At 32.1% G+C, this 27,042-nt stretch overlaps 1 protein-coding gene across 3 annotated transcripts; it reads right to left on the bottom strand.

Moving 5' to 3' along the window:
- Positions 1 to 458: 458 nt before the first annotated feature.
- Positions 459 to 27,042, bottom strand: LOC145304299 (serine/threonine-protein phosphatase 2A 56 kDa regulatory subunit gamma isoform-like). 3 transcript variants are annotated; one of them, XR_013874055.1, is made up of 19 exons: positions 26,742 to 27,042; positions 26,151 to 26,307; positions 20,519 to 20,607; positions 19,848 to 19,900; positions 19,376 to 19,460; positions 14,908 to 15,009; positions 14,112 to 14,183; positions 12,713 to 12,857; positions 11,635 to 11,759; positions 8,073 to 8,166; positions 7,548 to 7,604; positions 6,969 to 7,077; positions 6,349 to 6,455; positions 5,806 to 5,875; positions 5,291 to 5,367; positions 4,581 to 4,683; positions 3,945 to 4,051; positions 3,525 to 3,647; positions 459 to 871 (listed from the first exon to the last, which is right to left on the bottom strand). XR_013874055.1 is itself a non-coding variant. In XM_080146157.1 (18 exons), exons 1-18 carry the CDS (start codon positions 26,927 to 26,929, stop codon positions 3,600 to 3,602), a joined length of 1,782 nt encoding a protein of 593 aa, XP_080002283.1. In that variant the 5' UTR covers positions 26,930 to 27,042; the 3' UTR covers positions 3,492 to 3,599. The 3 variants fall into 3 exon arrangements, 2 of the variants coding, with proteins under 2 accessions (XP_080002283.1, XP_080002282.1); XM_080146157.1 differs by lacking the exon at positions 459 to 871 and having other exon boundaries at positions 3,492 to 3,647; positions 19,376 to 19,454; XM_080146156.1 differs by lacking the exon at positions 459 to 871 and having other exon boundaries at positions 3,492 to 3,647.

Consider the following 27,042-nt stretch of genomic DNA (forward strand, 5'->3'; position numbering starts at 1 on the left):
TCCATTAATAATTAATTTTGAATATTTGAGTTACAATTCTTAAATCGAGTTGAGACAAGGAACTAAAGGGATATGACAATGGCAGACAAAAAAAAATTACCCGCTCTACAAAACATAAAATTAACGACCTCTCCATTTGCCCCCCAAATATTGTTTTAGATTTATTTCACTTGATGGTCATTACCTTAAACCTGGGCAGTGTCCCTTAACAATTACTAAAATTTTGATAATTTGTTGTGGAAATCTTGTTTTGTCCTGTAACTAAAGGGAAGTAGGTTTAGATAAATTTTCACTTAAAATTGTTATTCAGATTCCTGGACCCTGCATAATGCTTTCTCATTGAATTTAATATTTCATAATTAATATACAAGTCTTTAATTAAAGAAAAGAGACTGCGTAAAAGAACCAACAGACAACATCACTTATAGATTAGCTTCGCTACAAATACCATAAACCGGGAATGTTACATGTTTATTAAATTATGGACACACATGGTTTAATAATAATAATTGTATGGTCTACAGTAGGTATATGACATAGTAAACCTAATATTATCATTTACAAATTATCGCTACAGAATAATAAATGCTTAGATTCATTCATTTTAGTTGTAGGAATTATGTACTCGTAAGCAGTACAAATAATAATATGGAATTCTGTACTAGTTTTTTTTTCCAAGTACAAACTGGATTTTTTTAGTACATTTCTGTACTTTGTCACAAGAGTTTTATAACAGTTTTTTTTATAAAGTCGATATTTAAGCACTTTTTTCATTATTATCATGTCTTTGATGAATTTTTATATTTTATTTTGAGGTCTGACATTTAATAAAAGTTATTATTATGGACGCTTTTTTATTAATACACATTAACTTTAAATATTTATAATATCTTTCATCATTTAATTTTCATAAAAATCCAGTATTTTAGAAACTAAAAAAAGGTTTACTTTTAATTAAAAAAAGTATTATTGCATAAAAAACCTGGTGTATTATAATATTTATGTGTATTTGAATTTTAAAAAATAATATTTACAAAATAAAAGAAATAAATTGTAATGGACTGAATATTATTATCACTGTTATATTGAAACCTAATTATTAACAGTTAAATTAGAATAGTTTAGCAATAAAAAAAATCAAATGTCATTTTTAAGTCAAATTGTCTTAAAATAAACATTTTAAAGATTTTTCGGCACAAAAATCATCCATTTTAAAACTGTGTAAAATAATAAGCTGGAATAGTTATCACATAATTTAATTATCAACAAAATCATAATCACTTTAGGACCTTCAGATAAAGGTGACAAAAATCAAATAAGCAAAAAAATACAAAGCTTAATTTGCGCATTATTACTTGTTGCATTAACAAAATTCTAAAACTTGAAAAAATGTAAAAAATTAATTCTGAAAAAAAATCCTTTTCCCCAAAAATTTGAACATTATAAATGGCAGCAACAAAAGGAATGCTAATCGAAGTAAGAAAAAACCAGTTAGACTGGTAAATAATTCAATGAAAATAATATCTAAAATGCTCCTTTTTTTCTCACTATAAAAAATGCAATTTTACAGTGGGCAAGTTTTTTTTGTTGTCAAGGATTTTTGGCAGTGCATTTTATTTTGACAATTATTTCATCAACTATGGGAGGGGGAGAGTGGGGTTAGGGTGAAGTAAAAGATTATTGTTAGGATAGTTTAATAAAGAAATAAAGGTCACTTCGAAACATCAAACAAGTCCTAAAAAGCCTCAATATCAATAATATCAATATCAATAATAAAAAAAACTAAATTTAAATAACAAAAAAAACTTAAATTATGCCTCGTTAAACACGTTTCAATAAAGATTGATTTTTAGCTTTCTGGGATGTTTCTAAGAGTCCTTCAAACCTTGATTATTAAACATATCTAAAAATTCACCCTTCCCACCTTAAAAAATATGTATATCCTAAATATGCCTTAGCTCGTAGTAACTAAAAATAATATGAAACTTAAAAAAAGAAATAAACAAAAATGCAGAACTACCCTGTTCAAATAAAAATTTAAAAAAAAAAATTTATTATATATTATTAAGCCTTAAGTAACATATAATATTTTAAGTGATAAACTAACAAACAAAAAATGTGTCACTTTTTCATGACAAAGTAGAAAAAAAGGTTCTGGCATAAGAAATTAAATAAACCCAAAATCACATCTATAATTAAATTAGCTAATGCTCTATCATGATATTATTACAAGATATTACAGTTTTAAATTCGTAAACCCGACCCTGGATGGGGCATTAACAGGGAACTGGCACATGAAAATATTTCCCCTACAACTTTTCCGCTTGTCAACATTTATATAAAAAAAAAATAATCATGCTGAAAAATATTTGATAGTTTTTAGAAGTAGGAAGTTTTCTGACAGGCTCAAAAATAGGAGGCAAAATCGATTTTCTAAAGTGTCATATCCCAAACTTTTTATAAATTAATAAATATGGCTGTTTCATAAAGTTTCATCACTGTATGAAGTCATAGAATTCAAATAATTTACAATTAATAAATAAAATTGGTTTATCATTGATTTCTTATTAGAAAGGAGTTCTTAATAATTCATTATTGCTTAAATCTTAAATTAGGACATGAAAAACGGGTTTTAAAAAATTTGAATGAAATCGAATTTGGAAATGAATATTCTTTTTTATCTTTACTAAAATTTACAACATATTTAATCATATGAATTAGAGTAACTTGCTTGAAGCCAGAGAACAAAACTATATAAATAGTTACAGGGGTGTATATTTTCAAATTTGACCCTGCTGAGGGGGGGGGGGGGTGGTTGAAAAAATATGTGGATGTGGAAAAAAAATAAAAAAATAAGAGAACTGAAAGCATACTTTTTTTCCATTTTTCTCACCTTTTTGGTGAAAAAACTAAAAGAAAATTTGAAAATATTTATTTGGAAAAAAACTTGGAGGGGAAAAAAATAAAAAGTTTTGCAGCAAGGGAAAAAAATGAATCTTGTGCAGAATATACACCCCTGAACAGGTAATAGCACTTTTTGGATTTTAGTTTGTTCTACTGCATTATCGCATAAGAGATTCTTACAATACTATGGACAGATAAATTATTATTTTAATATGCAAATTAATTTTCAATTGCGCTATTATTAGTAGATACTTAACATTTGTTTGTCAATGGGTCAAATAAAGAGATGACATGATTAAACACATTTTAGTTTAAAATTTAAACCAAGATGGCGGCAACGTGGAAAAAAAAAGTATTGTTTAAGTATATAAATATGATATAAGAACACAGACTTTGTCTTAAATTCTGTGAGCTTTTAATAAATATTATTTGAACAATAAATATTAAAATGGCCAAATTATTTGATGTTGAGTGGCAACAGTGTTTAGTTTAAGTTACTCTGGTAACACTGCCCATTTCGCGCCATTTTTGATTGATAGATTTTTTTCTTCAAAGAATTCTAACCAATCAGAGATTTGCGTGTGTGCTTTTTAAAAAAGTATGATGATGGATTAAATAACATAATATGATGGTTTATAAAAGTTGAATGATATTATTGTATATAACTGTGTGTGTGTGTGTGCAGGATCATATCTTTACGCATCTTTTGACTGAGGTGGTGTTGTCAGATACTCATCAGCTCTCTGAAAAATAATCACAATAAAAAAAAATTTTCTTCAGTTATAAAGACAAAAACATAATTCTAACCAACTTCACTATCCAACTAAAAAGTATGTCATATAAAATAGAGGATAACGCCGCAAAAATTAATAATGCTGTTTTATTTAATACCACAGAAATAGAATACCTTTTTTTTCAATTTCATGTTTCTAACCCTTTCGGGGTGCTTTTATCCTTTCTTAACCCTTACTTAGACTAGAATAATTCAAAAGTTTTTTTTCTTTGTGACTTATTAGTGAATTCGCCAATAAAATATTAACCTGGTAAGATTCAAGAGATTTCTGTGTGAGAATATCGGCGGGAAGATCTGATTTGCGGCGGAGTAGCGGCTTATCCGCCATCTTCTTCTTTTCCGCTGGGTTCAATACTAAATTAAAACATCTTGTTAGGATTTTTCAATGTCTAGAAACAAAAACAAATGTTCTTTCAACGATATCAATAGATGTAGAATATACGGGGATATTATGACAGGGGAAAAATTTCGTCAATTTAGCTTGCGAACATGGAACTCGTTTTTTTGGTCAGTTCGTTCATCCTGTTGGAGGGGAGGGGATTGGTTAAAGGGGGTGGAATGGGAGAATCGTTACTTTAGCCCGCTAAAAGTTTCACAATTTTAGAAAACATGAAGAACTGAATTGGTGTAAGATCCAAGTAAGCCATAAGAAAATGAGACCATAAAAAGATGATTTTTAGGGCTATCATTTTATGCAAGTACTAGAATCTTTATTTTTAAAATCTCTTTAAACATATCAAAGAAATTGGTATACTGAGGCCAAAGTATGTTAATAATGAGTGGGCTAAGATTAGGAATAAGGGTCCATATTTAAAGGGTAAGCCAGAAAAAAAGTGTAATTTCCTATACATCAGAACATAACTCTATCTATCTATCTATGTACCTGAAGGAACTACAATCCCATTGTAATCTTTATTATCTTTTTCTCCATCCTCTCCTTCTCCACTCTTGGCGTTGGTACCTGCACCTGCCTCGATTCTCAGGCTCTGAACAAACACATTACATGATAATTAAAAAAAAAAAATATTCAAAGGAAATATGACATTGCAAGATTTTACTTTTTTATCCAAGTATATTAAGTAGTAAGGTTTTCTTTGTCTGTAGCTTAAGATTTCGATAACTACTGAACCGATTGAGTTCTCCATTTTATGGAAACTTCTTTAAGGTGTCTGGATGGCTTTTGACTATTTAATTTTTATAGCCAAGTTTGGTTTTAGACTATTTTCATACTTTCCTTGCTCCTTCGAATACAGAGCCTCTATGTGCTAGGAGCGCAGCAGCTAGTTTGAGGATAAGATTAAGATAAGATTTATTTTCCTCATAAAGGTACAACATATTAATTTATTTTATTAGATATATTTTATAATGGTTACTATGCGGTTTCTTTGTTGCATTGATTTCTTGATTGTTGGTGGTTTGATTCATTGTTTGATAAAAGATGAATACCTACAACTTTGAAACCAACCACTAATAAAGTACCCAAAGTTTTCTAGCCAAAAAAAAGATATCCTGTTTGTTAACCACTAAGAACTAGTGTTAATTAAGTTCAATGTCACCTCTTTACCTAATTTATGTTAATCTATCCTAACTTACCGGCGGGTATTGTTCATCCAGCAAACTGACAATTTCCAGCATTTTAGCCACGGATTCCACATCTGGATTCTGCTTGGCTGAAATATCAAATATTCATTTTATGAGTAACTTGATTTTGGTCTGTCCGTCCATGTCATTGCCTAGTAAGATCTTTTAAACGACAATAAAATAGATGGAAGTGGACTTGTAGTAGAAAAGAAATATTATATACTAGGTAGAAGAGTTTAGTTTTCAGAGCGACAGTTCATCCGATCCTAAATTCAGGCACGTTAAAATATTCCTATCAATTACTACTTTTGCAAAATAATTTATGAAACAATGAGGTACAATTTAAAAAACAAAGCAACTTCTTATTATTTATCAAAGAGTTTGTATGAAAATTTTATGATTTAACATAAAATTTCCTGAATAAAAATGAGAACAAATCTAGTGAAGAATTATATACCTTTATGTATAATGTACGTTATAAGATCTACCAATAGAACCTAAATAAAACTCTAATTGCGATATTTCACCTTTTTCTTCAACTCTCTTCCAGGCGTTCAATCTCTCAAATTCTTTTTCTTTCTCCTTATTCATTTCAGCCTTGACAGAAAAATATATCAATAATATTTCAGGTTATTAAAATCAATGTTATACCTACTTAAAGTTAAAACACTAAGATTCAAAATATTAATATGAGCTACTTTCAAACATAATATTAAATAGGCATATGACAAGTGATAAAAATATTAGCATATTTTGACCAACATTTTAGAAAAGACGACTCAATAAGGGGTTCATATTTTTCACATATTTTCCGTAATAAGAGCATTTGATTAAAAGGCTAACCTAACATTACGGAAAATAGGGAAAAACTGACCCCCTTTGTCACAAAAATTTATATATCTGACTGATCACTAACTCAAAGTTTCAATCTATCTAGGTTGCTTTAAAAAGGTCAATCATCATTTAAATTTTCAAAAAGCTCTTGTGCGTTTTGTATTATTCTAATCTAGTATTTTAAAGTGATAAAAAGGCAGAGAAATCCTCAATGCTAACAAATAAGAAAATGTTACCCTATATTTCTGAGTACAATCATCAAATAGCTTCTGATTCATGTCCATAAACAGTTTGAGAGCGTTGTAGATCAATCCATGGATGGTTTTATTCCAATGATTTTTACCTATAATAAAGAAATATTACCAATTTTGTTTTTCAAACTTGACTTTTATACGGAGAAGATATTTCCTTTAATATAATGTGGTAAATTTTTTTTTGTCTGAAGTAAGATTTTGGAAATAACTGGTCCCAATCGGTAATACTTTTCAAGTAAGCTTCATAAATATCTTAGGGTGACTTTAAGATATTTACTGACCTCATCTGGAGCTGGAGCCGTTATTTTCGTTAAAAAACGACTCCGGCTCCGGGTTAGCTAAAAAAGAGATTTTTTATTAATTATAATTTGGCAACTCTGTTTTGTCGTGTGCAAATGCCACTTTAAAGTTTTTCAAGTCCATTTTTATCAAAAATTGAACTTTTAAAACCTTCAAAAGTAAAAATTAGACTTGCAAAAAAAATATGTTCAGCCGCACCAAAATCAAACGGCTCCGCAACGCTGAATCAATGAATAGTGAATACTAACTAATAAAGTGAACAGTGGTATTATTAGCGGAAGAACAATTAATCATTAACTTACTATTCTTATAGAGCGCAGGGAACATAATGGGTAGAATAACCGCGGCATTGTCCGTGATCAAAGACATGATATACTCGTTGTTCCAGTAGTATAACGCTCTCTCTGCAACCTAGAAGTGAAAGCAGGTTTATTGGCAACATCTGTCAAAATGTAAATTTACTAGAAACATACCTACTTGCTTAACTAAATTAGGTACTTAGATTTTTTAGCAAAAATAATCTACAAACAATTTTAATAATGCATGGCAGGGGTGTATTTTCTGCACAAAATTAATTTTTTTCCCAGGCTACAAAATATTTCTTCCATTCCCCCCCCCCCCCCCCCCCCAGTTTTTCCCAGTTGAAATTAAAGGATGGAAAATTTTAATTATAATGGCTGAACTATTAGATACCTATAGAATACGTGGATATTGTAACATGGGGATTTATGTCGCCAATTTTAGTTGCTAATATAGTCCTCAGATATTGGATACAGGGGGTTCGGTATATTAGCCCTAGATTTAACGTTTTATGGTATGCAATAATCTCTCACAAATCACCGTATTTTATATCCATTGCTCCGCTACTTAAACTATCATACCTGGAAATGTGGACTGGACACGCACTTGGTCAGCTGTTGGAACAACGGTACCATCACCTAAAATAGAATAGTTATGTATCGCATCGTAATATAGACAGCTTTCCGCGGATTATAAAATGATTAAAAAAAGATTCTTATTAGTTTTGTTAGCCCCAAGGGTCCGAAGGGCAGGGCTAACAAAACTGTTAATAATTCTATGATTTTTAATTTCAATTGGTCTGCAATTCGATGCTATACATAATTTTTCAGTATGGCTAAAAACCGTTTCGAATCCATAATACTGGAAATTAAATTAAAGGAATAAACACTTGGCTATTACAGACCCAGTAAAGATATCGAGTGACTTTAACATGTATAGGTTTAAAGTTGCTTCAAGTAGATCGCAGCCGTTTAATATCAACGCCGGCCGCAAAATATGATACTAGGCAGTTGTTATTGGATTCAACGGCGGTAAATTTGACAATTTAACATTTTGTTTGAAAAATTAAAAATCTGCTAAACTAATTTCGAACTTGTTTTTATTACCTTTTGAAATTCAGCGGGTTCAATAACATCCAATATTTCTTCTAGCTCGTTTAGAAACATCACCTCCTTGGGACTGTGCACCTTAGGCCAGTATCTGAAATATATATTATTATCAATATATCCGAACTTGAAGGCGTTTCTACCATAAAGTTCGTTTTCAAGTTTCCATCCTTAAAAGATAGACAGCTATACATTGTTTTGTCCGTCTGTCTGTTAATTGGGGTGCTAGATCGATTCCTAGATTTTTACGTTTTTGTAATTTTCTCGATTCCTGTTCAAGATAAACGGCTGGAATTTTCAGGGATTAAATAAATTCACATATTACATATTTCCATTAAGTTTTATTAAGATGCCTTTATTGGTTGGGGGGTGCTAGATCGATTCCTAGATTTTTAAGTTTTCATGATTTTTTCGATCCCTATACTCTTGTAGACAGTTTAAATTTTCAGGGATTGAATAAGTTTACACCCGCCATATTTCCATTAAGTTTTATTAAGATACCCTTATTGGTTGGGGTGCTAGATCGATTCCTAGTTTTTCAAGTTTTTGTGATTTTCTCAACTCCTGTTCAAGATAAACGGTTAGATTTTTTAGTGATTAAGGGGGGGGGAAGTTTGTACACTTATAGGAAATGAAATTCAGTATCAAAGTTTGGGAGGGACGTGTGAGCTTGTGTTTATAGTTATCAACCTAATTCTTTTTGTAGGCTCTCTTATATGACTGGATGTACACGGAAAACTTTGAAAATTGAATTTCGGTACTTTCCTTCTAGGGGCTAGTGGAGCAAAAGACCCCCCAAAACACTAAAAATATTAGTTCTGAGCTTATTTTTAGAGATATCAACCTGATTTTTTTAATGAAAACCTTTTAAAAATAACTGAACTTAGTAACCATTACACATTTCATTTTGGGACTTTCCTTCTAGGGGCTTGTGGAGCAAGAGACCCCCTAAAACTAAGAATAGGAGTTCTGAGCTTATTTTTGAAGATAACAACCTGATTTTTTTAAAGTAAACTTTTTTAAAATAACTGAACTAAGTAACCATTACACATTTCATTTTGGGACTTTCCTCTTAGGGGCTTGTGGAGCAAAAGACCCCCCAAAACTAAGAAAAGGAGTTATGAGCTTATTTTTGTAGATATCAACCTGATTTTTTTAAAGAAAACTTTTTTGAAATAACTGAACTATGTAACCATTACACATTTCATTTGGGACTTTCCTTCCAGTGGCTTGTGGAGCAAAAAACCCTCAAAACTAAAAATAGGAGTTCTGAGCTTATTTTTAAAGATATCAACCTAATTTTTTTTATAGAAAACTTTTTCAAAATAACTGATCTAAGTGACCATAACACATTTCATTTTAGAACTTTACTTTTAGGGGCTTGTGGAGCAAGAAACCCCCCAAAATACTAAAAATATGAGTTCTGAGCTTATTTTTAAAGATATCAACCTGATTTTTTTCAAAGAAGACTCTTTTAACATAATTGAACTAAGTAACTATTACACATTTTATTTTGGGGCTTTACTTTTAGGGGCTAGTGGAGCAAAAGACCCCCAAAACTAAAAATATTAGTTCTGAGCTTATTTATAGAGATATCAACTAGATTTTTTAAACAAAACTTTATCAAAATAACTGATCTAAGTAACCATTACACCTTTAATTTTGAGACTTTCCTTCTTGCGGCTTGTGGAGCAAAAAAAAACTAAAAAAAAGGAGTTATGAGCTTATTTTTAAAAATATCAACCTGATTTTTTAAAGAAAACTTTTTGAACATAACCATACTAAGTAACCATTACACATTTCATTTTGGGAATTTCTGTCTAGCGGCTTGTGGAGCAAAAGACCCCCCCCCCCCCAAACACTAAAATATGAGTTTTGATCTTATTTTTAAAGATATCTGCATGATTTTTAAAAATCTGTTGTGGCTACATGATTCAGTTATGTGAAAAAAGTTTTCCTTAAAAAATCAGGTTGATATCTTTAAAAATAAGCTTAGAACTAATATTTTTAGTTTGTGGGGGTCTTTTGCTCCACTAGCCCCTAGAAAGAAAGTCCCAAAATTAAATCTGTAAAGGTTACTTTGTTCGATTATTTTAAAAAGTTCTTTAAAAAAATCAGGTTGATATCTTTAAAAATAAGCTCAAAACTCCTTTTTATAGTTTTGTGGGGTCTTTTGCTCCACAAGCCCCTAGAAGGAAAGTCCCAAAATAAAATGTGTAATGGTTACTTAGTTCAGTTATTTTTATCTTTAAAAAAATCAGGTTGATATCTTCAAAAATAGGCTCAGAACTCCTAATTTTAATTTCGTGGGGTCTTTTGCTCCACAAGCCCCTAGAAGTAAGTCTCAAAATAAAATGTGTAATGGTCACTTAGATCAGTTATTTTTTAAAAGGTTTTTTTAAAAAAAAATCAGGCTCACACCTTTAAATATAAGCTCAGAACTCCTATTCTTAGTTTTGGGGGGTCTCTTGCTCCACAAGCTCCTAGAAGGAAAGCCCCAAAATGAAATGTGTTATGGTCACTTAGATCAGTTATTTAAAAAAATTTCTTAAGCAAAATCAGGTTGATATCTTTTTAAAAAAGCTCAGAACTCCTATTTTTAGTTTTGGGGGGTCTTTTGCTCCACAAGTCCCTGGAAGGAAAGTCCCAAAATAAAATGTGTAATGGTTACTTAGTTCAGTTATTTCAAAAAAGTTTTCTTTAAAAAAATCAGGTTGGTATCTTCAAAAATAAGCTCAGAACTCCTATTCTTAGTTTTAGGGGGTCTCTTGCTCCACAAGCCCCTAGAAGGAAAGTCCCAAAATGAAATGTGTAATGGCTACTAAGTTCAGTTATTTCTAAAAAGTTTTCATTAAAAAAATCAGGTTGATATCTCTAAAAATAAGCTCAGAACTAATATTTTTAGTGTTTTGGGGGGTCTTTTGCTCCACTAGCCCCTAGAAGGAAAGTACCGAAATTCAATTTTCAAAGTTTTCCGTGTACATCCAGTCATATAAGAGATTTTACAAAAAGAATTAGGTTGATAACTATAAACACAAGCTCACACGTCCCTCCCAAACTTTGATACTGAAATTCATTTCCTATAAGTGTACAAACTTCCCCCCCCCTTAAGTCAACATTCTACATATTTTGACCAAGTTTAATAAAGACTTACTATTGGTTGGGGTGATAAAACAAATTATAGGTTTTAACGTTTTTCTTATTAGCTTAATGCTTGAAAAGACCATTATACAATATATAGTTTAATAGGTTTCGTGATTTTCATTATTAAAGGTTTTTATGACATATTCTAAAGATAATTTTTTCAGATGTCTATATATAGTTTTTGAGCTTCGCTACTTATGGATGTTGTCATCCTTATATTTATTCTAAATCTGGCTAATAATATTTGGGTGTTTTGTTGAATTTTGAAAAGCTGATCACAATGATAGTGTTCAAACTTTTCAACCTATTATTTCAATCTATAGAAAGAGTAATTTTGTTTATCATCTTTAAGGATGTACGTCATTTTATTGTCCATTGTATTATCCCTTAAGATCCCCGTTAAAACAATTGTATTTACCTGAGAAGCGACATAATGACGGGTTGAGTAAGGCTGGGGTCCTTCTCCAGAAACTGTACAACACAGTATGCCAGCTGCGGATGGTACACTGACAGGGAACGAACCTTGTGCAAAGGTAGCAACACCTGAAATAATAGAAAATTACCATGAGAAATATCTGCATAATGGGTAATAATTTTTTTCAAATCCTATTACATAAAGTAGAAAGCTTTTTTCGTCTGTAGCGAAGGATCTTTCTAATCGCTGAACCGATATGGTTCTACTTTACAGTGAAGCTTCTTATAGGTCCATGGAAGATTTTAAAAACTATTTTTCAGTATGGGATCTCCACCCACCCAAAAAAATGCGTACCCTAAAAAACCTTATCTCTATTTAAAAACTGAAAGGGGTAAGGCACGAAATGCATTTTAACTTAATTTAGTGAACCGCATATTTTTTCCTAGTTAATGGGTTAAACTACATTTATATGGCATATATTTGAAAGAATTTTAAAAACTACGTGGTATAAAATTGAAATTCTTTCAAATATATGTCATATAAATGTAGTTTAACCTATTAACCAGGAAATATTATGCGGTTCACTAAATTAAGTTCAAATGCATTTCGTGCAACTACCCCTTTAAAATGGAGGTGTGGGGATGGTATGACCTCCACTCTCCCAAAAAATACACCCTCCTAATAAACTTTTCCCATATTTAGAAAAAAATTAAGGGTGTGGACTTCCCACTCCTCTCCTTAAAGTCCCTAAATGCTTTTATGGGGCGTAGCCACTGATACTGATAAAAGTGGCGTTATCATTCAAAATGCATTGTTGAATAGTAATACCCTTCTCCCTCCTATTCTTGAAATAAATTTAACATAAGAAGGTAGAGGAGCTTTTCGTTTGTATATCAGGCAAGGGGCTAAGTACATGGGGGTGGAGGTAAAGGTGTGTTTAATCCCCCAACCGACTTTAGGAGTGCCACAGGCACATTGAGGAAAAGCTATTCATTATAGAGAATACTAAAAAGATAATTAATTCAGATTTCAGTGAGATAACTTAAACCCTAAAAGTTACCTCTATATCACAATCATGTACCTTTAGTAGAAAAGTCTTATGTTCAGCCTTCAGTGGCAGAGCAAAGCCATTGATGATGGAGCCGAGGATTTCCAGCAGCTCTGCAACACCGTTGTGCCTCTCTGTCTCGTAGATAAAGCTGTAGAATATGTTGTTGATTTGCTTCCTGCAAAAATTGGAAGATTTTTAAATTTTTGTTTCTGTTGATTTTTCGGTACCTACCTAAATTACTTTAAGTTTGACAAAAGGACATGTTTTTTTATATATTTGAAGTAATATATTCAATAAATGTACTCCCATTAACAATTGTTTGACTATTTTATTGTCTCGTTTGCAAGAAATCAAACGCTTTGGTTAGGTCTAAAGAACACATAATAAGGAAAATTCACAGGAATGTTTTAGTGATTTGAAAAAAAGTATTTCAAAACAGAATCGAATATTTGAATTTCTTACGATATAGGTAACAATTACAATATTTAAAAGCCTGAAACTACACTTAAAAAATAAGCCAATAAAGTAAAAAGGGATAAAAATAAACAATTTAAAAATAGAAATATAGAATGACAAAGAAAATATAAACTGCAATGCAACAATAAAATATTTTTGTTTAGTTGTTATGAAATTTATTTATATAAACCCATAACAAGGACAGTTGACAGAATGCATTGGAATGTAAATTATAAATATACAAGCACGAGAAATTTTATTTATATGCTAAATCATTCATTGACTAAAAATAAAATAAAATTGACTGTTATTAAATAGTGATTGGTTGGTTCAAAATAACTAGGGTTGGCAGTCCGAATCCTGTATCCGTTTTTTACTAGCGGATTCGGATTCTTAATTTGTAGGCTAAAATTAGCGTCTTGAGTTTTTTCTTTAAACCACCCCTTTTTTGAAGGCAAAGAACACCGTAATTGAGTAAGGGTTAGAAAATGGCATCTGCAGAATCTAGAAATAGGAGAAAAGCTAATGAGAAAATATGAAAAAAAAACTCGCAGCTTTAGATTCTTCCCAGTACCCGGTAAAAGTTAATACCTTAATTTATTTCTTTAAAAGCCTTTTAAAATATTGCTAGAATCCGTAATTCGCCATTTTTTGGACGGATTCTTGTAAGAATCCGAATCCGGTCCAAAAATTAGACGGATTGCCATCCCTAAAAATAACAGTTTCAAACTTTTCCACCAATTATTTTTATCCTATACAGAAGTGGTTTTTGCTTATCATCATTGCAGGCGTACATCAATTTCTTATCCCTCAAATTCCCTAAATACCATACAAACAGTTAAGTCAATTTTGTTTGTTTTTATATCATGACAAAGTTAAATAAAGACCATTAGTACCAATACAAATTTGATTGGTCTTTCAAAAAAGATTTTACATAAAGCTAATGTACTACTAAAAAAAGTAATTATCAAACCTGATAAAGGCACGAAGTCCCAGAAATTTTCCATAGATTCGATGCAAAGTTGTTTTTAGAAAATCTCTTTCTCTAAAAATTAATGGATTTAATTATTGGATGTCATTAACACGTAATGTTTCTGATTATCTTATCATTAAACATTATCTTTTTTTATTTTCTTAAAGCGAAGCTTTTCTGTATTAATTATGGGCAAGTCTGTACTTAGTCCGTAGGTATGAATATTGTTATTTTAAATAATATTCTTTCTCGTATTCATTCGAATCCGGTGGATAGGAACCGGTTCTCATCCATACGAAAAAACTATGTCTAGCATCGTATTATATCCAGCTTTTTGCGAATATAAAAATGTACAATCATAAGATTAAAACCAGTTTTTTAGCCGGTGCCTTCGGCACCCCGAGGCTAAAAATAGTTTTAATCTCATATTTGTACATTCTATATCCGCGGAAAGCCGTTTATAATACGATGCGAGAAATAACTATTATGTAATTATTTTGATAGATGCTTCTTCATCGAATTTTTCGTCGGTCCATTTTGTCTAACAAATTGAGCTTTGCTTCTAAGGTGATTGAACTCCTTTTCTTAAATTCAGGAAAAATAGATAGACGGGGTTGGGGGGGGGGGGGTGATTATTACTCACTGACTGTCAAAACATTACACATTTTTAAAGAATTTAAAAAAACAATATTTATGTTTGTTTCGAACTGAATCATTCACATTTAAAATTTACAAAGCGACGAAAATGCCCCCCACCCACCTTCCTTTTTCTTACAATAATAACATAAATTCAAACCTAGGGTCTTCCGAGTCGAAAAGTTCTAGCAGATTTGAAACAAATCTATGGTCAATAAACCGTTTGGCTACACTCGGCTGGAAATCTTCAGACTCCAGACATCTGAAATATAAATAAATTAAGGCTGTGTTTGGTAGCCAAGATACTTTATACGTAGCTTTGTCTTTCCGTTCGTCCTTAACCCTTTACAGTCGGGCCCCTTGCCGCACCTTAATCAGTCGGGGGGGGGGGGGGGGGGGGCGTTCAACGCCCCCCCATATTATCTCAGTTCCTATTAGAGCTAGAGGGCTAAAATTTTTTGTGTAAGTCTCCTGTGTTATGATGAATTTCCGACCTTAAGTAAGTCAAGGTCAATTTTCGCTTCCTTCATCCTTTTATTTAACAACCTTTGTTTTTAGGTCCCTTTTTACTTAAAAATTTCAAACGGCTGTAATTTTTTTATTTTTTAAGCTAGAATAAAATTTTTTTTGCAGAAAATGTTAATCTTTATGTAAATTTTATATTTCAAATATCAAAATATAGATTTCAGCGGCCGCAGCCACAGTGCAGCAAAGCTGGACATTTTAAATTTTTTAACCATCGAAGTTGAACCTTATCTTTTAATTAATATTTAATATGAGCATAATGATGAAACTAGCAGTTGAAATTTTTAGAAAATATTTAATATTGACTGAGTAACAGCTCGTTGAAGTTGGCTACCTGAACAAGAAATTATCTCAATTCAAGGAATTTAAAAATTTCGACCTTATGTCAATTGAGCAATGTTTTAACATATAAATTAATTTTCTAGTCGCTTTTAATTGTTAAAATCAGCAATGGCAATGATAGTACTAAATAAAAAAACCTGAAAAAGATATATTTTTATATCATTATTATGAATTAAAGGCATTTCTTCTAAAATAATTGTTTTTTCATACGTTTCATTTTTACGTTTATTTTATGTTCTTTAGGTTATTTCTCAAAAAAAGCCGCTTGGGTAACCTTCCCACATACATTTATAATTTAGCAAGGTTATAATAATGATAAAAAAGTGGGTCCAATGTTTACCCAAGAGGCTTTTTTTCGTATATTGACATTTTTATGCAGTCCCTACTTAGTGAGAAAGTGTGTAATATTTGACTTTATCAAAGCATTTGTCAATTTATCTTAGCAGATATATTTAGCGTAGCAAAGGAAAACCAACATGAATAACCCTATTTCTTTATACAAGAACAATACAAATGGAAATATTTTTGTCCCCTTTATTGAAAGGGAAGGGTAGGTAATTAATATTATACCCGCAACGATTTGAGAAAAAAAAGTTTGGTTTTCATTATAATAAAATCCTATTAGCGAAGATACTCTTATAATTTCAAATGTCAAATATTTTTCTTAGGTGCTATTTGAGATAGAAATTTGATCTTTGTTTTAACATTTCCCCTAACAATTATATAAGCATCATTTATTTATCTCACTTAGTCCGTCAAGAATGCTCAGAGAGTCATGAAAATTCTCTATGAAAAATACTTTTTCCTTGCTTCTTTAGATTTGATGTTCTATCATATACATAAGGGTGAAATTGATCTCTTTAGTTGTGTATGTGTATAGATTGTAGAATTTTTTTATGATGAAACCTTTATGGCGCATCTACACTGTGACTCATTTGTTCGTCTGTTTGTATAATTCTTTAATATTTTTATTGCTTTCTACATATGGAAATTTTCAATTTTTTTTATTATTCTAGTCGCCTAGAGAAGAGGGAATGTCACGACTTCTCCTTAGTTTTTGTTTTAAATTTTAAACTTGGGTAAAGGGTTAATTTTTCAAGGACGGTTTATCTTGGTAGGGTGAAGCAGTATACACATAATATTTTAAACTTTAGCCTGACATTAAGAAGCTGCATGAGCATTTAGCGATCTCTCTTAATACAGGCAGGCAAACAGTTTTTAACTTATTTAAAAAGGGTTGTTAACATTTAATTTTAGATTTTGAAAATAAATTTTAATGTATTGCATATTAATTAGCAAGAATGATAAAGTCATAAGTACCAGACCAATAAAAGAAAGTCATTCCTTGGGAAGTTTATTAATAAATCAACAAGTTTGACACTTTTTAGATAATTTCCTAAGATAATTTTAAGTTATTAAGCATTTAAACTTTAAAGATTTAAAATCTGTCATCAAACAACGAAGTATAATTATTTTACTGCTTATCTTGGACAGATAGACCTACTGACAACTCCCAGTTGAAGAATAGTTGTGGTACAAACCGCTAGACTAAACAATTCTGTTTCATTTATAGCTAGTATATAGCGGCTATGTAGCACTTGAGATAGTGTGGGGGGGGGGGGGGGGGGAGGGGGGTTGATGAATTTGACCCATCCCATTTTTTATTTTACTTTTTAAAATTAAAATCTGAAAAAAAAATTTTGGTGTTATGAGTATTTTTTTTCTAGGGGCGATTTCTCTTGTGAGGGTGTTGGTCCCCCCCCCCCCCCCCCCCCCTCCCAAATAGTTATAAACCTTTCCAGGATCTGTGTGAAGCTAAATTGTAAAGGATAACAATATCAGTTCATCGATTAGCGAGATCCTACAGTACAAACTGACGCACACAGATTCTGTTACTTTATTAAAAGGGTAAACTTAAACAAAATTTTATAATTTATTTTAGGCTATGTTTTGACGTTGAAAAAATAATAAAATTCATAATTAGCTAATTAAAAAAATGGATCTACTGTTTTCTCAATGCATTGGCGATTCTAAATTGGTATTCTGCATTGATTTATCCCAAGAATTGATCGATTTATAAAGCTTTTAGTAAACATAGTTAAAATGTCCAAAAAAACGTACATTTGCTGCATTGTGGCAGCTGTACTTGGCAGCTGCCAGCCGCCGCAGTCGGCGGTAAGCGGGAAAACGGCGGCGGATCTTTATAAAATTTTAATACGTTATGTAGACATGTAAGAAAAGCTTAAGTTTTAAATTTGAAGTCTCTAAGTCAAAAATTGAGGCCACAGGAGCCATTTAAAGATTTCTGGAGACCTGGAGGATCAGGACCTGCAGGATCATACCTGGAACCTGAAATTGACTTGAACACCTGTATTTAATATGAGGATGTACTACTAGAGGATATATTAGTATTTTGGTAGATTAAATGCTTTTTTTTAAGTCAAAAAAATATTTTTGCTCTTTACCTGGATGACCCTGCCAGGTTTGCTGGCATCCTGTGCCCGCCAGGATGGAGATATTCAAAAAATTCCAACTCTCGGTTATGTGTCATACCCAAACTTAAAAAGTCACGCAGTTTGGGCTCTTTATCTTTCACACACAGAAAATGAGATAGAAAAAACCGGATGGGGGGGCGTTCAACGCCCCCCCCCCCGACCGTTAAGGGTTAAGGGGAAATGTGCAGAACTCGACTGAGTATTGTTTGTGAAGATTAGGCTTTCCAAAGAGAATCTATTCCATTACTTACTTGATCAGTCGGTCTGTTTTTGTATGTTATGGGGGAGATAAAATGCTGTTTATAAATATGGCTGTTTTTACATTCTTTAAAAATCAATAATAAGGGAGGGGGCGAAAGTGACACTTTTTGAAACCAGTACTAAAAGTTAAAGGAACTCAACTAAAAAAAGAGTTACAGGTCTGAGATTTTGCATGGCAGTTGCTTTTTAGGGGTACAATATGGAACTGTAAAAAAACGGCGTCGCAACTGCCGAAAACCGCCGAGAAAAGGCAAAAAAAAATTCGGCGGGAAACGGCGGTTTTTGGCGGTTGCGCCGCCGTTTCTTCGCAGTTCCATATTTTACCCCTATAAAGCAACTGCCATGCAAAATCTCAGACCTGTAACTCTTTTTTTAGTTGAGTTCCTTTGTTTACTTTTAGTTTTGGTTTCAAAAAGTGTCACTTTCGCCTCCCCCCTTTAAAAGCTATTTTTGTACTGATGTACTCAAATGTGTTCCAATTGTTCATATATATTTTTTTTGAATATCTAAGTGTTTACATTTAGGACAAAGACTATAAAATGAAGAACTCTTATACCAGCTTAATGAGGCCCAAGCTTTTATTTTTAAAGGGTAAAATGAGAGGTTTTAAAGGTTTAAGTAAAATAATGTATTTCAAATTTTTTTGAAGGAGGTAAAAAGTTTGGATGTCTATAACAAGCTAGAGGTGTGGCCAGGCTACCTCTTAAGTTTATAAATACTGCATACCTGAAGAAGAACACTTATATCTGCTGGAGGTGTGGCCAGGCTACCTCCAAAGTTTATAAATACTGTATACCTGAAGAAGAACTCATATACCAGCTGGAGGTGTGGCCAGGCTACCTCTAAAGTATATAAATACTGTATACCTGAAGAAGAACTCATATACCAGCTGGAGGTGTGGCAAGGCTACCACTAAAGTTTATAAATACTGTATACCTGAAGAAGAACTCTTATACCAGCTGGAGGTGTGTCCAGCAGCCTCTAAAGTTTAAAAATACTGTATACCTGAAGAAGAACTCATATACCAGCTGGAGGTGTGGCCAGGCTGCCTCTAAAGTTGGTTCATCCTCTTCTGGATCGAACTCTGTACCTTAGCAAATTCCGAATCAAGGTTTGGTAATATCACAAAGGGACAATTTGAACTAACTAGACAAATAAAGGTAGATAATGACAAAAGGGGTTATAAAGTTTGATTGATTGATTAAAAATATTTAAATATAATTATCACAGCTAAAACCTTGAACCAGGATTGAAGTTGCTGTAAAAGTACAAGCAAAAACACAAATAAACGTATCTTTTTTATAAGATAATTTATCTTTTTGATCATGCATGTATTTCACATGATAGGGGATTCTTACATAAATAACTTAAAGCCCTTAAAGCTTTTTTTTGTGGAAGTTGGGTAAAATTCTTAAGTTATATTACGAGGTATATTTCTTATTTCCTATCTATCCTGCACAGCCTCGTATTTGATTACCTGACGGATTATTGCTGGGGGGAAGGGCTCGGAATAAGTTCAACGCAAACATTCTGATAGTAAAACAGAAATTAACTTAACTGCCGGATATTTAATCCTAATTATTGGTATTATAACTTTTGTAGAAGAAGAGAGATAAAGGGAAAGTTACATGAAGTGTATTTAACAACCTTGATTGCAAGTATATATTACAAGAATACCATCTAATATATATAATTCTTTATTGCAATAAATAGCAATTAATTTGTGACTACCAAAATAATCATCAAGCTGTTTTTGTGAAAACAGGACAGCCATTTATGTTGCATATATCGAATATATATGATTATCAAGTCTTGACATTTATGAAACTAACCGGTAGAAAATATAAATTCTTTCAAATATATGTTTAAACTATTAAACTGAAAAAAAATATGCAGTTCACTAAAAGTCACAAGTAATGTACCAAAAATTATCAGTTTTTTTTATTGGGGCGGGGAGGAGTATAATTATTAAATATAGAAAGTCTAGATGATCAACTCCTTAATTGAACCAATAGGAAAAGAGTCTTGGTCTTCTAGAAATTTTTGTTTAGGTTGGACGAATTTGGATTGACTATCTAAGATGACAAATCTATTATAACAATCACTTCTTTGGTATGTAGGCTAGTTTATAAAGACATTTCTGTTTTCCTGACTATTTCTGGATACACGGCCTCTGTGAGAACTCCTGTGTTACTGTTCACATACTCTACCATCTCCTGCAGAGCATCTCGTTTCACCTGAAACATTAGGTTAGGTTAGGTTACCAAGACCTAAAAAGAACTAAAAGCAAAAAAAATCCTGAAAATGTAACAATATCTATGATGAAAGTATCTTGATATGTCCCATGATAGTTTTATTCTATAATCGTACATTTAAGACTTGAAATTGTTTTAGGCTATTTTACTACCCCCTTCTTACTTAGCCTTTATATGCTAGGGGTACAGGCACTAGTATTAAATAATATTGCTGTAATTAAAAGAGATTGTTTAAGTAGGTAATAAGACTCGTATTATTCCCTTGGTGTTTCTGCTCCATTCATTTTTCCCTTTTATTTTCCCAACACAGAAAAGAATAAGGATTATAAAAACTAAATTAAAGGAAAACAAAAACAGGATTTTTGAAGCACTATCGTTATCCAGGTATTATTTTTCCTATCATCAATCAATTCTCCTTATCCATTGTAATTTTGTAAATATCGTTCAATGTCTATTAGATGTTTTATTTCATTATTTTTGCCTTTTTATATGGCCTGTATGAAAACAATGTGTGAATACACATTACTGCATACTTCCTACTTCTGAGCAAATTGCCATACAGAAAGAAACCCAAGGCGGACAAACACGACCTTACTACTTTGTAGTTATATGACAGGATAAATTTAATTGTTAATCCGAATACTAATAATACTTAACCTTCGAGCGAGTAAGAATAAAAAACATAGAACTGGGTAGGTAAGACTCCCTTTTAATAGAAAAAAACCAATCTATCAAAATTGAGGAAAACTTTTACTTTATAAAAATTTAGCGCATCTGCTGGTTCGAGTCTCGGCCTAACGCCATAAGTAAACCTCCTGTCAAAATCTCACTAACCACTGAACCTATTGAGTTCTCCAATTTTGGGGAGCTTTACATAGTCCTGGGAAGGTTTAAGCTTATTTTATTTCTTTTATTAAAGTCTTTGTAAGGTCTTTTAAGATATTTTTTTGTCCTCTCCACCCCCTTTCAAAGAGGGATCCCCAAGATACTAGGGGCAAAACCGTTAATTAAATAAAATAATTAAAACATAAAAAAAAACTATGAAGCAGTAAAACAAAGGATAAAATGGAGGAAAGAATGACTAAATGTGTAATAAAGGGAATATTAAATGTAAAGTGATCAATACTGGGAATTTATAACTTGTAGGATTTAATTTCAAATTCTAAAATTATATATAGGTAAAATAAATATTATGATATGTGTCTTTGGTGTCGCTGTAAAATGTTTTTCATTGGTCAAAAATCATTAAAAAATTAACACTAATTGAATAAGGAATAATAGGCGATTTAGTTTTTTCAAGTAGTTAAATCTTAAATATTACATAGTAAATTATTATTTATCATTTTACAGGGCGACCACTCCAAAAGCAAATAAATATAGTATTTTTATAGTATATTTTTTCAATCCATATAGTATATATAGTATATTTTTCGTACTCATATAGTATGATATAGTATCGGACTTTGATTTATTTAGTAATACATAGTATATACATCATCAATAATAACTCAAGGCAAAGCTGTTATCAAAGTAATTTCACATATAAGGGGGGGGGGGGGTAGTTTTGCCACTTTCGCTTACTCTGTGATTATTAGGCTAGGTATTAATGTGAGACTATAGGTCATTTGGGATAAAAGTTTACTTTTGGGTTGTATTTCACGTATATTTAATCATTTTTTGGATAGGTCTCCAGGTTCAGGTGCTGCAGGCTAGCTGGAAGGTGATTTCTGGACAAGTAAAAAGAAAAAAATTCCTGTTTGAAGAGTTAGAGATCAACTTATCAAACAAAAATATGTATCTTTTGGATGTTATTAACATATCTGAAGAAAAAAATTAAATCAGGCCTCCAGTTTCACTCTGGACAGGTAAAAAATTCAAATTTCTTGTTTGAAGAGTTAGAGGTCAACTTATAAAACAAAGTATACATCATTTTGGATATTTTTTACATTTTTGAAGAAAAAATGACATTTAGCCTCCAGGTTGAGGTGCTGGTGACCCTCAGGAGGACTCTGGGCAGGTAAAAATCAAACTTTTTAATCAAACAGTTAATGGTATATTTTTTAAACAAAATGAGCTTATATTTGGATGTTATTTATATATTTTAAGGAAAAAATAAAATTAGCCTCCAGGTTTAGGTGCTGCACGCCTCCAGGAGGACTTTAATTATTTTAAATTTAAGGAGTTAAAGGTTAGTTTATTGAACAACATAAGCATCTTTTTAGATACTATTTATGTGTTTTAAAGAAAAAATGACAATCGACCTCCAGGTTAAGGTGCTGCAGGCCTCTAGGTGGACTCTGGACAGGTTAAATATTATGTTAATAAATAATAATATGTTAATATTAGTGATTAGAATCCGAATCCGGATCCGGAATCCGGATCCGGAATCCGCCCAATTTTCGGCCAATATTGGAATCCGAATCCGTATCCGGAATCCGTTTTTTACAGTGGATTCCGGATTCTAAATTGGTAGGCTAAAATTACCGCCTTGAGTTTTTTCTTACAACTCCCTCTTTTTGAAGGCAAAGATCACCCCCCCCCCCCCCAACACACCACCTTCCCCCCCACCCCCCATTTCTTCCCACATAAACCACGAAGTTGATATACTAGCTGATAACACAGAGCTCTCATTGTCAGGCCAGCGATCACGTGATGAGCTATTCAATTTCTACATAACAAATTTTAATAATTACTAATGTGATGTAAATGTTTTAGTTATGCTGGAAGTCAACACTTTAAACAAATCAAGGCTTTAACCAAGTAACATAGTGATAAATTAACGAAAAAAGCTATACCTCTGTGACGGACGGCCTTTTAAAATACTGCTAGAATCCGGAATCCGAATCCGGAATCCGCCAAAAATAAGAATCCGGAATCCGCAAGAATCCGTCACTTTTTTTGACGGATTCCTTCAGAATCCTGAATCCGAATCCGGCCCAAAAATTCGACGGATTCCCATCCCTAGTTAATATAATCCAAATAAATGCATATTCTGTTATATAAATTGACCTCTAACTCTTCATATAAGTAATTTGATTGTTTATCTGTCCAGAGTGGACCTGGAGGCCTGCAGAACCTGAACTTGGAGGCCAATTTATAAATTTTCTTCAGATATGTTAATAAGATCAAATAAATACATATTCTGTTTTAAAAGTTGACCTCTAACTCTTAAAATAAGAAATTTGATTTTTAACCATTCCAGTTTGAACCTGGAGGCCTGCAAGACTTGACCCTGGAGGCTAATTTTTGAATTTTTTTCTTCAGATATGTTTATAACATCCTAAAAGATACATATTTTGTTTAATAAGTTGATCTCTAACTCTTCAAACAAAATTTTTTAATTATTTTACCTGTCCAGAAACCACCTTCCAACCTGCAGCACCTGAACCTGGAGACCTATCCAAAAAATTAATAAATAAAAGTGAACTAATACCCAAAAGAAAACTTTTATCCCAAATGACCTATAGTCTCACATTAATACCTAACCAAATAATCACGGAGTAAGCGAAAGTGGCAAAACTTTTCCCTCCCCACTTAAAATAATTCTATGAAAAATAACTAATATTTAAATCATGATTACAAACAATAATATATCTTCAGGATTTTCTCCATTACTGTAGAGCTTTATGCATTTTTGTCGTATCACAGTATCTTTTGATAGGTTATTAAAGGTTAATGATTGCCCCGCAGGGGCTAGAAATAGGAGAAAACCTACTGTGAAAATAAGAAAAAACGCTCCTTAAGAGGCGTTGTCACAAAACTGACGAAATTCGTTTTTTGTCAAATAAATCTAATATCATATAGTATATATAGTAAATTTTGGTCAAATAAGGGTGATATTATATAGTATATATAGTAAATTTTGGTCATATAGTATGATATAGTATCCAAATTCATCCTATATAGTATAAATAGTATATATAGTATGCAGTGGTCGCCCTGCATTTAGTAACTAGTTTATATAAAGATTTTGATTATTTTAAGAATCTAACAAAAATAAAACCTTTAAGTAAAAATATCCTTTTTTCCAGTTTAGCACTAACAACAATAATCATATCTTTTTGAAAAAGTAGTCAAGATTAAAGTACAATGAATCAGTTCTAAACATTAATCCTCAATTTTATCAGGTTCCAGTGGAAAATAATGTGATAAAGTCAAGTTCAAGATATTGTCCTAGTTAATCCCTTCATAGTTTACAAAGGAGTGAAGCTACTCCATAATTATCCTAGTTAATCCCTTCATACTTTACAAAGAAGTGAAGCAACTCTATAATTATCCTAGGTAATCCCTTCATACTTTACAAAGAAGTGAAGCTACTCTATAATTATCCTAGGTAATCCCTTCATACTTTACATAGGAGTGAGGCTACTCTATACTATCTTAGTTAATCCTTTCATACTTTACAAAGGAGTGAAGCTACTCTACAATTATCCTAGTTAATCCCTTCATACTTTACAAAGGAGTGAAGCTACTCTATAATTATATTAGTTAATCCCTTCATACTTTACAAAGAAGTGAAGCTACTCTATAATTATCTTAGTTAATCCCTTCATACTTTACAAAGGAGTGAAGCTACTCTATAATTATCCTAGGTAATCCTTTCATACTTTACAAAGGAGTGAAGCCACTCTATAATTATCCTAATTAATCCCTTCATACTTTACAAAAAAGTGAAGCTACTCTATAATTATCCTAGTTAATCCCTTCATACTTTACACAGGAGTGAAGCTACTCTATAATTATCCTAGTTAATCCCTTCATACTTTACAAAGGAGTGAAGCTACTCTATAATTATCTTAGTTAATCCCTTCATACTTTACACAGGAGTGAAGCTACTCTATAATTATCTTAGTTAATCCCTTCATACTTTACAAAGAAGTGAAGCCACTCTATAATTATCCTAGTTAATCCCTTCATACTTTACAAAGAAGTGAAGCTACTCTATAATTATCCTAGTTAATCCCTTCATTCTTTACACAGGAGTGAAGCTACTCTATAATTATCCTAGTTAATCCCTTCATACTTTACAAAGAAGTGAAGCTACTCTATAATTATCCTAGTTAATCCCTTCATACTTTACAAAGGAGTGAAGCTATTCTATAATTATCCTAGTTAATCCCTTCATTCTTTACAAAGGAGTGAAGCTACTATATAATTATCCTAGTTAATCCCTTCATACTTTACAAAGAAGTGAAGCTACTCTATAATTATCCTAGTTAATCCCTTCATACTTTACAAAGAAGTGAAGCTACTCTATAATTATCCTAGTTAATCCCTTCATTCTTTACAAAGGAGTGAAGCTACTCTATGATTATCCTAGTTAATCCCTTCATTCTTTACAAAGGAGTGAAGCTACTCTGTAGATTTTATAATAAGGATTCGCCCTTAGCCTGTAAGGACTTCACCAAAGGGGTGCTGGAAAACTCCTAATATATAAAGCCCTTAGAGGCTAGGTGCGAAGCCATTTCGACTTTAAAAAGGAGTGGAGTTATTGAAGTGTTGTTAAAAAATAGAAACTATTTTACCTCCTTCCATTTCAGATCACTGAGAACATCTCTAGAGAAATCGAAGAGGACCGTGCACTGCCGGATTTTCTGGATAAATAATTCTTCCCGCTCGGCGGCACTCGCCTCCGCCAGTGGCGGCAGCGGCGTAAGTTCACGGTTTTGAGTTATGTTGAATCTGAAATATTTATTGAGGTTTAGAAAAAGGAAACTTACCCTAGGCTAAGTCTTAATTTTTCCTTCCATTAGGTTGGATTTAGGAAGGACACCAGCCATACCTATGTCAGGTATAGAATAATAAAGAGCAAACTTAATTGAATACCTAATAAAAGTAGCAATACCAATAATATTCCTAGGGTTCAAGGTATTGGTATGAACAAAATAAAGGAGGAGGTAGGTTGTGTTAAAATTAAAATCCGTAAAAGTGTGAGAATCCAGTCAAAAGCGATTATTAGGTCTAACTTTCCTAATATTGACAAAACTCATAGTATAATTAAACGCATATTAAATAACAGTTAGACTTAATAATCGCTTTTGATTGGAAGCTTACTTACACTTTTACGGATTTTTAACACAACCAACCTCCCCCCCTTTAAAAATGAAAATTAATACCTGCTTGAGCTAGGTCGCCTAATATTCTTAACCTGCGGGGATCCATACTTCCCACGGTTTATCTGTGTTGGTGGTGGCGGTTTGGCGGCGCCGCCGTTTTCCGCCGGACTTGAGCTGCCCGCAGCCGTTCCCGCACCACCGGATGCGGCGCTGCCTGGTGGGGAGTCACTGTCTTTCTTTTCGGGCATTTTCTAGCGGTTTTATTTTTCTTGAGCAGGAGGTTTGAGAGGAAAGGAATTGTTGGACCGAAAATTATCACAAATGATTTTTTGTCATTTATTTGCAGTTTTTATTGATTTTA

The sequence above is a fragment of the Acartia tonsa genome, chromosome 13, assembly GCF_053477335.1.
Source record: "Acartia tonsa isolate MP-2025a chromosome 13, ASM5347733v1, whole genome shotgun sequence".
NCBI lineage: Eukaryota > Metazoa > Arthropoda > Copepoda > Calanoida > Acartiidae > Acartia > Acartia tonsa.